The 17,176-nt window shown below is 42.7% G+C and overlaps 1 protein-coding gene across 2 annotated transcripts in view; it reads right to left on the reverse strand.

Moving 5' to 3' along the window:
• NAB1 (NGFI-A binding protein 1) overlaps positions 1–17,176 on the reverse strand; it is a 136,937-nt gene that overhangs the window by 97,854 nt on the left and 21,907 nt on the right. For both annotated transcript variants that reach the window (XM_085648794.1, XM_085648795.1), the window contains one exon: positions 7,047–7,885. In XM_085648794.1, the coding sequence (XP_085504920.1) occupies positions 7,047–7,865 (819 nt within the window). In that variant the 5' untranslated portion in view covers positions 7,866–7,885. The remainder of the gene's footprint in view (positions 1–7,046; positions 7,886–17,176) is intronic.

Genomic DNA, 17,176 nt, shown 5'->3' on the forward strand with positions numbered 1-17,176 from the left:
ACAGAGCAAGAAGAGGAAGACAGTGGGAGAGAGGTTGAGGAGAGGAAATAAGATGCTGTACATGATTTATTAGACTGGCTGACGGCCGGAGCGTTGCAGGCGCACTTTTTAAAAGCAATAAAAAACAGCCTGTGTACTGCCGCGGGTAAAAGATCTAATCCCGGTGGGCGTGGCTAAAAGGAGACAGGGTGGTCAACAATGAGGGATTGACATGCCTTCGGTATAATCATTGCACTGCCTTTGGCATAATTCGTGACACCAAACGACGCACACAAATCAAAGCTGAAGGCGGAGATGGGACATGGCTTCGGAATCCGTATTGATTCCAAGAAGCCTCTGCATGGCAGAGCAGCGCATGCGCTGCTTTCGCCAGGCCGAGACCTAAAAAGAGGTGCACCACATCTAAAGACCGCCAAAAAGTACATAGACAGACTTTTGCCGGACTAGAAGTTCCACACTATTCTATCCTTGCAACCTTAAGCAAACAATGTTTAATTGCCCTGCATTACATGCGAACTGTTAGAATCAAACTCTTCTTTGTAAAACCCGGTATTTTCACTTCTTAAGTAATCTGTTTATAAAATATATTTTGATGGGGCTTTCCTGGCTCCAAGATGACGGCCTCTCAGGTGAGCGCCGGACCGTTTCCCAATGCTGGGAAGTCGGGACTAATGAAGAGGGACCTCAGTCAGGAGAAGTAGCCTCCCAGCCCCACACAGAGAGCGGCCGGTCTCAGAGCTAAATGCCCGACACAGAGCCCTGGGAAAATGCACCAAGCCAAACTTTAAAACAGTAGTGGGTAAAGTACGATTCTGTAGTGGTCAAAGGGTGTTGCTGCTGCCCTTACAGGCGAGAACAGGGCTAGGAGCAGAGTCTCTGCACGAAACAGACGCCTGGAGGCTCAAAGAGGGGGAAAAAGATGTTTTGGGGAGAGATCTAGTGAGTGGGAGCAGCAAAAGCACTGAGGAGTGAAGAAGAACCAACCACTGATCACGGAGCACACAGCCCCGGCAATCCAGGTCTCTATTAAAACAGTAAGAAGAGGAGTGTGCATTTGAAGAGGCAGAAGAACAAGTGAGGAGCACATATTGACTGGAGCCGTTTCCCACTGAGCACAAGGAAGATGTTAAGGCGAGGTGGGACCAGGTTTCTTCAACGAGGAGCGCGACAGCTACTGCTGGCTCTCCGGCTACCTGAGAGTAGCTCCCCAATGTACAATTTAATCCAGCAAATGAAAAGCTTTTGTTTGGTTGAATTAGGTATGCTTCCAAAATTTAAAATAGTATTATTTAAATCTAAATAGTTATCGAAAAGTAATGTGAGTATCTTTAGAACTGATAAGCTGATGTTTGCAGAAATAAAATATATATAAGGGCCATGCTCAAATGGTGATTCATGCTGCGTTGGGGAGTCTTATCACAAATGTTCTTTCTTAGGTGCCATATTACATATATCACTGCTATGAAGTGTAGAAGTATTCAAAATCCTAGTAATCCTGCATGCAATGGTCACTAATTGAATCTTGTCTGAAGTGATCACCACTGCAACATTGATTATCTGTGTTAGTAGCTTGGGATGACTTTTATTGAAAATAAGGAGCTCTTATTAGAAAAACTCTGGGTTTAACTTTTCCTCACCAAACAAGTAAGATGTTGAGGAGAAGCTGGACTTTTCCTCACCAAGGTCTTCCACTTGGAGAAAGGTTAATAGAGATGATGCAAAACCATTTGCCAGGTGTAGCCAATTCTTACCCAGCAGAGCTAACGGGTGCCTGCGAAAGGAGCAGCCATAAGATGTCTGTGATGGAGGGGGCACTGCATTCCCTGAAGACCTTGACTGTCACGTAGGTGAACAGGAGAAGCTGACACTGACCATCCTGGGACAGCGCATAAATGCTAGATGCAGTAGTGGCTGAAGTGAGAAGCCTGGAACTATGAACGGTAATGGCTAGCAAAAAATGAATTGAAAGAAGACGTGCTCTAAAGTTCAAATTTACCAGAGGTCTCAAACTGGGACCTTTGAGACACAGGTAAGACTAACTATTGATAATCAAAGGGTTCATTGAGCTGGACTTGTCAGACTCTTTTTTTGTTTCCAGCAAGGACCAGGATCCGAGAAGGATATGTCTTTGTGTTCAAATAGCCAGAACAAACGTTATTGAGTTTTACATAAGCTTCCGTCTCTAACTGTTTAAATACAATTAACATTTAGTCAGGAATGTCGTCCAGTAAACTTCTATTGTTCACTGAGTCCATTAGAGATATTCTATTGTTGGCCCAAGCCCCAACTCTCCGCCCCCTGCAATTAAATAATACAATACATATCTTTGGTCCATAATATTAGCTTCAATTGGTCCAAGCAATCTCTATTCTATATTAACCTCCCCCAACAACCCCCACCCTTCCCTTCCCTTCCCCCAGGTGTGTCACTTGCAATCAGTCTTATATCTTTCTTTATCCGGGTTGATCCAATCTGCGCTCAATAAGTCGCCATTCCAATTCACCATTGCTAAGCTATCCGTGGGGAGGGAATCGCATCACTTTGTTTATCGTAGTATACAACACCTGTCTTGTTTTGGGGTATATAAATCAAGCTTCTCCCGCAGGGGCCTCCTCTACTTGGTCTTCGTCCCTCTCACTATCTGGGTTCCGTAGCAGTTCAACTAGCGCTTCCCATGCCCTGACTAGCTCCAATGCCCTCTCACTCCTCGTTCTTTTTGCTATTTGCATTACGATTGTCCCCTCACATTCTGGCAATTAAACAAATTAATTTCGCCATCTGGTCAGTCAGTCAGTCATAATCACTTTATTTCGTCAGTACAAAAAAACGGCATAAAAGGTATTTTACACACACAAAAAAAAATCATATTATACATTCCAACAGTAGTGATTAAAAAGTACATGATAAGAACACTAGTGCAGCTAAAAATGAGGCAGTAAAAAAAGAAAAAGTTAAAACTTGTATTCATCGTCTCACATTATGGATGCTGTTTTCGCCTTTTTATAGCACACCTAAAGAACGAGCCCAGACAATAGCAAATAAAAGGATCAGATAATTGCTTAAAAAAATATAGGGCTGGACAATGGGAGGAGGGTACCCTGATGCATACAATTTGGCACTGTTCCTCTTTGACACAATTCTGGAGCGGGGTGATGACCTGCCTCTCTGAGGTATTGGGTCGGGACCTTCCCCACTCGCCGAAGATGGTGCTCCTACATGTTATGGATGCGGTTGGGGGCAACATATACAAACGCCATCTCATGTTGCTTGGGTTTGTTCTGGCAAAGTGAGACACTGCTAGGGCCTGGAAGGCTCCGGTGGCACCCTCATTGTCCGCATGGAAGAATGGCCTGGACTTTTGTATGTTCTTGGAGCTTCCCATCTTTATTGAAAGAGGGTGCCCGCTTAAACATTTTAAAATCTGGAAGCGCTGGGCGGACTATCGTGGCTTGGTGCTGGAGCCTCTTTAAGATTGTTTTTCTCCGGGTTTTTTTTCTTCCTTTTGTCACCTACATTGCTCTTCACTCTCCTTGTTCTCATATGAAAATGTCAAAGTCATAACGTATTTCATTTATTATACAGAAGTCTCTGGGTTACAGAGCTCTGACACAAATGTGCTATTTGACGAATAACATTTGTTTTAGAAAAACAAAATATATAGGGCTGGGCGACATTGCCTGAAATTAAGATAACGCATGACTGGACAAATGTGCATTTTTCTTTCCTCGCTGTACAAGCTACAAAAGAATAAAAGATGAAGATCACATTGGGACGAGTGGGTGTCACACAGGCAGGCAGAGAGGGCATCCACTGAGTAAGTATTGGAAGGATAACTCAGCATAAGAGGAATATAATGCAGTTGAAACCTCAGTAAAGAAATCTGTGTTGGGTATTCGTCACAAAAGATAAATAGGTAAAATCAGATGTATTTACTATTGGTGCAGGGTGATAATGTTTAACTTCAGACTTAGAAGAATAGGACTTCCATCGCTCTTCCTTCCTATCAGTAATTCTTTGAGTTTGGACCTTGGGATGGTACTACATGAGATCGAGTCATCAAATAATTTGGGCACACCAATGGAGTAAAAGCTATTCTTAACAAAATTCAGCCACTTTATTTTACATGAACCATCAAGCTTTAAGCAGTCATTCAGAATGTCTTGTCTTAGCTTCAACGGTTCCCTTCTCCACACGGAGTGCCACAAAAGAGTTAGAGCAGAACAGACGTCTAATTCAACCTGACAATTATAAGAAGAGTAGGATTGGGAAACTCCTGCCAAGCATTTCCCAAAACTATTCTCAATTTGCTGTAAGGTGGAAATGGAGGTGATTCCCGACACGGCTGCACAATATGTTGCAACAAATGTTTTTTTAGCTTTGTATATCTTTTTTTATTACCTCCAATGGTTTGGAACCAAGCTTTTTTATAAAAACTAAAAATGGCCTCTATACTTTTTTTCCATCATGAGCCCTCTATTGACCACCATGTTTTGCTATGTATTTTTTTTCATCGAATAATACACACAGATAACAGAATGTATCCACCACCTCCAGTGTTCCATCTAGGGAGTTTTTTGGGTCTTGCTCCTGCCACAAGCACAAACAACTTAGATTCATTCACTTTGCGGTCTAAATTCTTCATGAATCTATTATAGATCTCTATAAGTATCTGCAAAGCATTGTTGGTCCTTGCCAGCATAACCGCCTCATCTGCATAAAGAAGTAGCAGCACTGACGAGGAATGAATGGTGAGGACGTCGCTAGTGGACCCAGCCAGAGCAGCTTCCACACCATTGGTATATAGTGAGAATAAAAAAGGTGCGGGTACGCACACTTGCCTAACTCCGCAAGTGATTGGAAAATCTCTGAAGCATTCACTCTCCCTCCCATAGCGAATAAAGGCAGAGGCAGAAGAATACATCTCACGGATTAAATAAATTATTGGCTTGTCTATGCCTTCCATTATTGACCATAATTTCACATGGCAACACAATCAAAGGCAGCAGACAAGTCCATAAAGGCCCTGTAAAGGTGGTCTTTCTGGCCGCTGTATATTTGCCAATCAAGAAATTTAGATTAAGGCACTGATCAACAGTCCCTTTGCCCTTCCTAAAGCCATGCGGAGTTCGAGTTAATATCCTCTTTTCTTGAGCCCATGCCTCCAACCTGTTGAGCAATAAGCGGTCCATTAATTTTGCTGTGCTATCTAGAAGCAATATTGGTCTATAAGTTTTCGCGATAGCTTTCGCCCCCATTTTATAAATCGGGATAATAACTGACTTTTTCCAGAAGGGAAGGACATTGGTTTGAGCTACGACATTAAAAACATTGGTGAGTAACGGGGCCCAGAGCTCCTGGTTAGTTAAGAAGAAGTCTATTGGTAACTCATCGGGGCCAGCTGCCCTCGATTTGCTAAATTGGTTCAACGCTTTTTTTTTTATCTCATCCAGTGAAAAAAACACATTATCTTCCAGTGGGTGCACCAAGAACCCTGGAGATGGAAAGGTCTAGTGTTAAAAAACTGGTTGCAATCATGATGAAGAGGGTGAAGTAACCTTCCAAATCCCCCTGTGGTCTAGTGCTCAATAATTATACTGCTGTGATTTCAAATCCTGATTGGAGTACTGGAAGGATAGTGGGTCTTGTTGCATGACAGACAACCTGCAGTGAGGCCCATTGTAGCGTTTGTAAGTATAACTGGGGATTATTAAGTGACATTCGTACCTGCTACACCCCACTGACACACAACGCTCACCAACCACTCCGCCAACATTTCCCTCTCCATGTGAAATTTCATCTAAGCAGGAGTGGTTTATTTACCGGTTATATTACATAAATGTTAACATGAAAACGATACATCTTTGCGGTTAAAAGGATACTTTTGCAGTGGAACTGATTACTGAGCTGTGACTTTATTATGATGCCTTGAAATGCTATTTTGTGCTGTCTGAATAATAATAAAAAAGAACCTGTAAATATTTTTACGTTAAATGAGAATACAGCATTAATAAAACTAAAATAACATACAGTTCAAAACACTTCCCTATAGTGAACCTGTATACGAGCTATTGATGACCCACTTACAGGACGGAATGGTCAACAGCGTAGTTTGCACATAATCATAGTAGCCGGTGTCAACCCACAATTAGAATGCGACTATTACTTTGCCAAAAGAAACATCTAGCACACCAATGAAACTATCAAGCACCACTGGACCTAGTATATTTGGATTTTCCTTTCAAGTTTAGTTTCTTCCCCTCCTCCATCCAGTGGAAGAGTCCAGAGTATGGCCCACTGCAAAGCTCTAAGAAGAGGAGGGGGTGTGGGGGTTGTGACAAGTGTTTTACTATTTGTATTAGCTAACATACAAGTAGTAGCTAACAGAGTGGATCAGTGACAGAATATCGGAAACAAAAATATTATGTGGAAAGAAAAATATGCCAAAATTATTGAGGAACAAACTATCGAGAAGGTAAGTTCAAATAGGCAGGTATAGATTTACTCTTTTTTTTCAAAGTTTGTTTATCTAATTTTTCAAAGTAACATACAAAGTACAACATGGCAGCATATCCCACATATCAACAATTACAATAGCCTTTAGATGTGGGTGGGGTAGCAAGTCCCGATTTGATATTCTTAATTCCACGTACATTGAACATATCAGAGACAAATCCAATCCAATGAAAGGAACAACTGATGCAACACGCCGGATTATAGCACAATAAATGGTAATGGTATCATCTGGCGTTCCGCATCTGTTGTTCCTTTAATTGGATTGGATTTTTCTCTAATACTTTGACAGCTGCTAATGCCATCGCTGGCACAGCAAGACAGGTTGAATGGCAGATTGAGCAGCAAGATACATACATGTGGAGTTATATATAGTAGAACTTTGCTTACCTACAAAAATCTACCTTCAAGAAATTTTTGTTCTCAATATTCTTGACACAATATTTTGTCCCACAATATTTGTGTTTCCGATATTCTGTCTAAACACCTGAAAGAGCGGAAAAAGAAAGAAAAGTCCCAATTATCTGCCCTTTTACCTCATGAAGGGTAAGATGTTTTCCGTCCTTTCTCTTGGAGTCAAATCGTCCATATATTGCACTGTACTTCCGGATCTCCTCTTCCTTGTGAGGGTCGTCGTCGCTCATCTCAAAGATATGGCCAATCATTTTTGCCAATTTCTTGTTGGCCTTTAGTAGTTCCTTGACCTCATTCATGTCACTTTTTGGCAAGGTGGGAGCCAAGCGTTCCACACACTCTGAAACTGAAAGGGCAGCAGCGGCATCCAGGGCTTCATTGTTTTCTTTGGGCGAAGCAGGGGATCCTAGGTCGGCTGGCGAGAGGCTGTGCTCACTCTCTGTTGTGTGGTGCCCTTGCCAAGGTCTCCCCTCGCTGCCACTTTGCAGAGGGGAGTTACCCACCCCATCAGATTTTCCTGAACCCGCACTTTGCACACAAGTTGTGGCGGCACACTTCGGCATCTTTAAATGAGGTTCCCTGGAATTGCTGTTCCTCTCATAGCTACTACATGGTATTCCCAACAAAGAAGGGGAGGTCTCTGGCAGTTTATATATTGGGATGCTGCTGACAGGTAGAGAGGTGAGAGGCTGGTTGAAGAGGCCGGGATTCGTAACCCAGTCCCTCAAAGCCTTTTGCAATCTGCGGACGTGCAGAGGCTTGCTGGCCATGCCCACAAGTGCCATTATCTCCAAGAACTCCTCTTCTCCTGCTTCACAGAGCTGTTGGACATCATCACCTCCTTGCTGAATGAAGGCTTCAAAGTAGGACAGGAGATTGGCTCGTTGCAGTATTCGGTAGAGCTGCAACTCGCCTAAGGTTCTAGGAAGAGAAGACGCCATTGCAGACCTCCAGATGCAAACTGCAATTACAAGAACAGAGGATAAACCATGCAATCAATGTGATGAACATCAGTCAACTTCTAAACCAGTGAATACAATACTACATTCTGCACCCACTGTTCTACAAGCACCAACATGTGCGTGCCATTTCTTACCTCCAGGACATGGCACTTTTGGAATTGCTACTGGTCAAAACATCAAATTAATTACATGTGTAGTGCCAGACACAACCAATCACTGGGATATGTTTTAGTGTTAACACTTTCTCTAAACTGCTCCTCTTAATTTTTTTTTTTTGTTGCACAATTAATTTTGCTGCCTATCTACTAACATGAATGGCCCGAAAGAGAAGAAAAGTAGGTACAGATTTCCACGTACTTTGGTCAAAAATGCAAAACAGCATGACATAAAGCGAACTAAAGAACAATACGAGCATACATACAGCTTATAGTGATCTCCCTACAAGCTATATTTATTTGCCAAACTGGAACTCAAGTTGTTTCATAGAAGAGTAAATGTCTCTCTCCTGTTCTGTTGTGGGCATTTCCTGTAAAGATCTAGCAACTACATGCATATATGCTGTCCTTTCTTGTGGCAAAATTGCTACATGAACATGGGTTTTTACTAGTGTATTTGTTACACCACATGTGCATATAAATATTGGTTCTTCACCTTTGGTCTTCTGTGGACCCCTATAGAATTACTAATGGCTGCCAGGTATCCGTGCATAAGCACTTTTTACAATTTGAACCTCAAAACAATACAGAAAATTAACAGAAACAAACATAAGTCAAATAGACAGATTATTAAATATCTTATTTTATTTACACACTAAAAATATACAGAAATCGAAATTTAAATGGAAAAGTTGGAGCTTTTTAAAGTGTGGTTTTATATCTAAAAGACAAATCAATGTGATAGACAACAGTATACTCCTTTTTCTTTTTTGCTTCCAATGCATGCTCTCTTTTCGTCTGTGCCTACCAATGTGTCAATTGAGGCCACCAATCATCCATACTAGATTCGGTTTGCTGTTCCTGCACGGCTCTCATGAATCAAGCTGATGATATCAGCCTAATTTTTAGCCTGCAATTTTAAATTTCTTCACATTTAGAAAGTCTTTTAACATTTTTAATTTACATTTTTTCTCTGTATATATACTTTATTAACCTGCTAATATTATTTAATTTACTGAATAGTGGTGGATCCCCTGAGTAGGCATTCCCTACCCCAGGTTGAAAACCAGTGACCTAAAGGAAATATAAAGTAACGGTTGAATTAGAATTAGAATAACAGTATAACTTAAATCACACAATAAGTTGAGTTTATATAAATCTACGTGCTCACTACCCCATAAATAACTGTAAAAGTATGTCAGGTCTTGCTCTATATGAGAGTATTTCCAAGATGATGTGTTGTACTTCGCTTGATCAAGGAATATGGATTTACATTTACAAAGCGTTCCCTCCTTTTAGCTCCAGTAAAAAAAAATGGTAACTTCAGTTGTTCTGTCTGTCACAGCATCTGAAGTAGAATTTCATTCCTTTGAGGGAGTAGCAGGCAATTTTACAGCTCAAAAATTAGCATGCTTTGATCCTATACCTACAGATAACTTGGAATTTTTCTCATCGTACAAACAGCCATTTGAACCAGCAGGAAGGGAGAAAGCAAGCGTTCAGGAATTCTATTCTCTTACGACTTCTTCTTGTCTGGACGTCTGTCTGAGAAACTTTAAAGGTACCCATCCAATGATATGAAAATAATGTCCAAAAACAGTTGGAATTATCCCTCCAATGCGAGTCAAGTTTTATATTTTTAAGTGGGATAGTGATCTAGGGATGCTTCTCTTTATCCTACACCCACTCCAAAAAGACATGGACGGCCTGTGTTTTGTCATGGCACAAGACGATTAATTCCAAAAAGATTGTAGCATAGAATCCTGCGTCTCAGAATAGGCAGTAGCCATAACCTTATGATCAATAATTTCTTTGCCCTTCATCTGCCTGAACTGCACTGATAGTGAAGTTGTGTTGATCGGTCCTTTCTATCCATGGGAGTGCTAGTGTTTTCTGAATTGACAAAGATTATTCAGTTCGCCTCAGAAAGTGGGGTAAAGGAAATAAACAAGCGGCAACAATATCCTGTTCTCTGGCTAACCTGAAAAAGACCTTGGATCCTCATCTGATAAGAAAAAGGCAATAGCACCAGAGATTCTTCTATCAGTGACTTTGGTTGCCATGGTTGAATCGACTGGTGGGAATCGAAAGGATACGGCTGACCTCAGTTTAGAAGCTCTAAATTTCTTAGCTGCACTGCTCAAAAAAAGTAGGAGTGTTTGTGAAAATAAAGATATGCCAGGTATGCCACCTTCATGGGAAAAATAATACATTCGCCAGCCTTGAAAACTAAACTTTTCTTAACTGGCTTTTTTGGGTAAGTGGAGCAAGCATTGACTAACCACATGCAAGATAACTTTTTAGAAATCTTGACCACTTAATGAGCAAGAGCTAGCTTTGTTTTGGGCCTCCCCCTCACGTAATAAAATCTCCCCAGTACTATCACAAACAAAATTCTGGCTACTCCACAAGACTTTCTGGACCCCCACTCGGTTAGCCTCGCTAGGCCTCAGAGAAAACGACCTATGCTGGAACTGCGGCAACGAAAAGGGGGATCTAGCACATCTCATATTCTATTGCCCAAAACTCAAAACGTTCTGGGAGAAAATCTTTGATTTCATAAAGAAGGCGCTGGGATGCACAATAATTCCAGAATTCTCCTCCCTCGCCACCGCATTCATGACCACAAGACTTCCTGCACAGCATGACAGGGACCTACTAGACCTCCTACTGAACGCGGCAGTGAAGCTGGTCCTGTCCAACTGGAAGGATACTGCTTGGACATCATACAAGGGCTGGGTCAATTGGGTGACGTACCTCAGAGGCCCAGATAGTACTGCCCTGCAAAACTCACCCTGGAGACCAGCTACTATGGGGATGGGGAAGTCGCTAGACAGGTATCTGGATTCCTAAAAACCCCCGTGAGTCCACTTGGGGCCCCCAGGGGGGGGTCAGATTTCACATAGGGCTACAAACCCAGACTAGGCTCATACCTATAGAACACTTCTTGTATCCTGTCTCCACACTTTCTTTCCTATCTTCTTTCTTTCTACCATTCTGTTCCTAATTTCCCAGCAAGTCAACGTAGAGGGGCTCAGCTAAACACGTATACCACAGTACCTGTAATTACTGCAACACCAACCACGTTTGGCTGGAACCTCATAACGGAAATGCGAATGTACTTGTTTTAAAAAAATATATATATATATTTTGAAATAAAAAAATTACAAAAATAGAAATCTTGACCATGTAAAGGAACTAATTTTTCATCACCATGATTTCTATCAAGAGTGGTGTTTTCAGCATAACCACTCCTGTTGTTATTTTAAGGTTGCAGAAACATTTCAGTAAACTCTGCATATTCTGACCACTATTTGGAAATCGAACCTCTGTTGGACTAGGAAACTTGAACTCACTGGGAATTATGCTTCGTTTAAGAAAAGGGAACCATCCACTAACATCACCATTCACAATGGGAAGAGTTTACGAGGTTTCTTCCACAGGTTTTATGGGTGGCAATACGATGTCCTCAAAGGAAAGTATTTCTCTGTATTACTATGGCAAGACTGTGATGTACGTTACTGACACCTGAGGCCTTATGCCCCCTCAAACTCATAGCAATTTCAATGTGGCCCCCCTTCTCCTGTGCCCTGGGCATTAGAAAGACCCCTAGGCCTTTGTGAAAAATACACCTACTTAATTGCAAACCGGTAGAGGCCTGCCACACATCAGAGTCACTTTCTACCCCTGGGGCCCGATTCACGTAATTTCTAAAATATGAACTGGAATGTGCTTAAACGCAGGAGCCAGGACCTGAAAGAGGTAGTAGTGGTAAAGAGGATCATTGTCCCAGTGAACCATGATAAAGTGCTGGGTAATGCTTGGCAAAACAGCAGATACTGGATCGGCATCATATGTTTAATTAATTATTACGCTTTGTCCTCTTTGTCTGGATTCTGCAGAAATTTTTTTCCAAAATGAGACGGTGAACCCCAGAAATATTTCGTGGCTGGTTAACCCAGGCACCTCTGGTCAAAGTGAGCTAGCAAGAGGAATAGTCTGCACCCAGAAGACCCGTAGAAAGCCATAGCAGCATGTGCTAGGCAAGGGCACCAATTTGTATATGGTTGGATCTAAATGACCACAAATTTTAATAATTTTCTACTTGTAGTGTCCGAGAGAGAAAATTATAAAAATATACTCCACATCAAATGTGTACTGAACTCCCAAAATGCATGACATAGAGAAGGCAGATTAGATGGTGTGGTTCAGAGTTAGTCTTGGGGGAGAAAAAAATTGCAACATAACCTGGGATCGTACTTTACAGGGGCTGGTTATGTACCTAAGTAGAAGGGCAGATGTCATTCAAACATTCCCACACATTTTAGTGTAAGGTTTCAGGACTGTGTAGGTTGAGAGCCACAAAGTAAAGCATGTGGAACCATGGAGAATATAAATGATCATTGTTTTGATATTCCAAAATCACTTTGAAAATGTAAACCTTGCTTCTATTAGGCCAGCTAAGTTATACAGTACAGCAATATCACCACTTGCCTAGTACAAAAAAAGTCCATTGCTGGATAAAGGAGTGCTACCTTTGTCTAAATGGGGCTAACCTCGAAATTCAGAGGATGGCAGACCGGGCAAACTTCGGTTTGTCATTGATCTTGCCAAACGAGCTAGGAACTACCCCAACCCCAACTGAGCTAGTGATTTACCAAGTATGGCTACTTACCCTCAGCAGCAGTAATACATGATGCTGAGAAGTAGCCTCCCACTCAAGCTACCTCATCAAATTAAAGTGACCAAGGCCTTGGTCTTATGAAGACTCAGCTGCTGCAACATTGCCTTCAATGGTACCCTTAAGAAAAAGATTGGGAAGCCACGGAGTCCTCAGAATGTGGCAGCCAGGCTCCGTTTCAATTTGAAGAAATTGGAAAAAATTTGCCAGCATTTGAATAATTTCACTAGATCTCAGAAGAGCCGTGAAAACCATTTAAACTCTCCACACTGTCTACTAAACAAGGGAGAGTCAGGTCCCCAAATACTTACAGGACTTTCTCCACCAACCTGAGAGCTACAAAGTCGAACGGGATTATACAACTCAGATACAATCACAACAGATAGACCAGGTGCAGGGTGTTCAGCCCTGGAATGCTTTCTGCCCAGAACTCAGGATTCTTCCCACCTGGCAGTGCTCAAGGAAAAAATTTAAACCTGCCTCTTTAAGGAGGCTTGTCTAGCCCTCTACAAAACTCACAGGATGCCTCTCATCCCATCCAAGGAAAAAGTAGCTGAAAAATGTTACAGTGCTGCAGAGAAGCTCTGTGAACGGAGTAAGAAACAAGTGGCCTGGGCATGTCAAACTTTGCTCAGCATGTGCGTATGTAGGGGTTTTGGTTACACATGAAATACCCCTAGACTCAATATCCAGAACAGCATTACAAAGTGGCCACCAGCCTAAAGTCAGAGCACAACAATTCAATTAAATACATAAATAAATGAAGTGAGAGAGATCCCGCTTAAGCGCAGCGACTGATATAAGGATAAGAACACCACTCTGATCATCATGAACGAAACCGAAGCGCTACCCACGAAGGCCGCACTCAAATTCAATCCTCTTTCAAATAGTCCTTACTATAAACCATGCACCCCACTTCGGGGCTTTGCCAGGAGTAAAAGGCGCTATGCACATGCCACTATGAAGGCATGTTAGCGTAAATGTTCTCTAGTGAAGTTTCATTACTAAAGTTCACTTTTAAAAAGCGACACTTAGTTGTCAAAAACAATAAAACAAAATCCTAATTAAAAATGCTCTGACAAAACCATCTTGCACACAATTCGAACACTGATCTTGGCCAGATGCGCCATCCTTAGTTTTGCATTTCGGTCTGTCCTGCTCCATTCAGCCCTCTGTAGCCGGAAGCGACAGCTACAAATGTGGGGCAATTGTGCTGTGCTGGAGGAGTCATAGCCACATATGCCAGCTAATAAAAACAGAACTGCAACTGACGCACGCAGATTGTGTGGGCGTGGAGGGAAAGCTGTGCTGCGTAGGGGAAAGGGTAGAAGCCTTTGCTCAAATCGATCTATTAGTAGCAACCTATTATACAGTACCAAACAAGAAAGCTGCATCGAAATAGCAAACCCACAGCCAATCCAAGTCCATGCATGCCTCCGAACTGTAGGGAGCGGACTCCTGCGCAAAGAGCATGAGCTGCACTTTTTTTCCCAATTAGAAATATATTCAAAAGCAGAATAACATAAAATTATATTATCAACTATTTTGTATTTTTGCAATTCACAGGAAGTTAGAACAATAGTCAAATTAAATGAGAATCTGTTACAAAATAGGATGGACATTCCATTAGCGCTGCAATGTGACTGACTGTGCGGAGCGGATCCTCCGCTAAGGCGGAGGAGCGTTGCCCCACTGCTCTGTGAGCAGTTAAAAAAGAAAAAAGAAATCGATAATAAAGGACGTTATTATCATTGTATTTTTTATTGGCTCACCTGGTTTGCTGCGGGGCTGACTCTAACAGGAACAGTGCAGGAGTGTAGGCTCTCACTTAAGTGTGCAGGCCGGTTTGGCCGTCCTGAGAGGGCCGGCCAAATAGTCATGCATACTTTGCATGCTCTTCACCCGGCTGTACTACAGTCTGGGTGAAGAACATGCCCAGGCCCCCAGTCCCTCTCTGAGCACCGAACCACGGCATTGAGACCAATTACGATGCTGCGATCAGCAGTGTTGTGATTGGCTAGGGGAGTCTGGAAGCTTGAGTGCTTCCTGGTTCCTGCCCCTGGAAACGGGCGAAGAAGACCGAGAGGTGGCAGCCAGCATGCAAATAAGTGCTTCAAATGACTTATTTTCTTTTATTTACCCCCCTCCCCCCTTTACCCCCACAACACCCACCCACCCCACCACCACCGTTAAGTTGTGGCCACCACTGCATTTACTGACTCTTAAAATGGGTTTACAAACGGACACTGAATCATAATTTAGAATGAGCATGTTAAGGGTGTCACTCCCAAACTGAGATTCTCGCAAATGGCAAGGGGTCCTTTTTGGACCCCTTCTCATTTGTTGAATTGGGGTGGCAGCTTCAGAGGGAATAGGCAGTAGTACAATTGATCACAGTTAACTCTTATTGAAGTCCCCCCTCTCCCCGAAAAAAATAAGTTTTATTTTTGAAACGCAGTCACATGAATGACAGTCTGCTGACCCTTGAAAGCCTCTAGCTCTGTGATTGGAGACACTCATTGTGGGTTGAAAATTGTGACCTGCCTAATTAATATTTATTAGGTTGGTCAGTGTGCGACTGACTACAATTCAATATTTTGTGAAACGACCTATTGGTATAGGTCAGAGGGCAAAAAATATACTAGTTTTGAGGGAACAGGGTGTATTGTATTGTGTGGTTGTACAACCTCAAAGTATAATACACATACCAGACCGTTTAGGACCAATAGGTTCATTTGGTAAACCCTCCAGTTCAACCCTGGATACCTGTGGCTCTGAGCAGCAATAATTACACAAAGGAACAAGTGCAAAGCATTCAAACATTACAATTGAAGAAGAAATAAACAAGACACTCAAGGATTCCAACACCAATTTATAAAAATAGTTTTTTTATGTCTTTTTTTATACACCACAATAAGAAACATCCACTGAAGACTTCCAGAGATATAGCATCAACAAGGTATAGTAAATCAAATCATTTCACACAAACGTGAACACGCATTGGCAATTTCAACGAATTGTACATTTAGACATTACTTTACGTGACCACCTCTAGTAGAAAGCCAGTCAGAAGGACCAACATGGTCCTCAGAAAAAGTTACCTTAACAGGGAAAGCCGTCCTCAGTCAGTTCCAGGCACTTTTACCTATGCAGTGGTACTGATGCAAGGGACACGGAATGCTGAAGATGGTCAAGGATGATGTGGATGTGATGCGGTTGAGGGGGATCTTCCAGCTGCTACACCTCAGTCCACACAGGAGGTGAAGTGGTCCTGGTCAAAGTGTCAATGTTCCTCAAAGTCCTCTCAGTCCTGGTAGAAGTCTAGCCGCCACTGGGCTACCAGTCGCTCGGTATCGCGTTCCCAGCCAAATACTTCCTTTCCCGATAACTCATCTTTTGGGTGACCAAACTGAACTATGACGACTTTACCAGGCCCAACCAACTTGGGTGCTACTTTGAGCATCAGGTCCTGGTCTCTCGTGCTGCATGGAAGCGGTTGGCGACGATGTGAAGATTCTGGGTTACCAAATTACCCCAGCAGGCTTCTTAGCTGTTGCATACATCTGCTGCGAGCAGGAGACCAGCCAACTGACCTTTGAAGTCTCTTTGCTTCCCGCTGGGCTCCGGACACGACTTATCCATAAGCAGTACACAGCAGGCATAGTCCCTCTTCTTCACTAGCCACCAGGTTCAGCACATGCAAAATATGCCAGTGAAGCCTCTCTTTGCCAGTTTCATGGTGCAACAGGGCAATCCTTCTTCGGTCCTTCTTCCAATCCAGCCGAGATCTGTGTTCTGGTTATCAAGGGTGCCCTATTTATGCTCAGAAAGAGTCCTTAAGGTAGATGCGATTAGTAGCCAATGAACTACAAGGTTCCTTCCATCCCGATGACCACTTCTTTGGAAGAGTGCCATTTGGCTATCCGAAGATGCACCTTTCTGCCCACTCCCAACATGGCTGAACCTCTCTGGGTGACCTGAGCTCCCTTGCCCAACCCAGGGATTTGTCTACCAAGAGGGCTGCACGTCCCTGAGAATCCGGTTTGGCAACTGATTTTCCCTCCTGTCCCTAGTGCCCGCCTGTCAGACGATGGATCAGCCCCCCTCCCAAATGTTACCCACTTGCTCTTTAAAGGCAGCTTCTCCTTCAAAACTTGTGTTTTGGGCAAACACCCATGTGGCATCATGCAGGAGAGAGGCACCGCTCTACAGTACAGGCTTCTATTGTCTCCTTTCCTGGGAGTCGTTAGCACATGTCCCCGGAAGGGCAGAAAGCTGTTTCGAGGACAGTCTCCTTGTGCAACTATGAAGGACACTGGAGACTAAAGGCAACCAAGTGGTAACTTCGTAAAAGTTGCATACTGTCACTTTTAACATTAATTTTGATTTGAAAATCAGGTATGGCTTGATGGAAAGAGTTGTTTGATGCCTTGGAGAATCAATTTTATTCACAT

Source organism: Triturus cristatus, chromosome 3_2 (genome assembly GCF_964204655.1).
Source record: "Triturus cristatus chromosome 3_2, aTriCri1.1, whole genome shotgun sequence".
Lineage (NCBI taxonomy): Eukaryota > Metazoa > Chordata > Amphibia > Caudata > Salamandridae > Triturus > Triturus cristatus.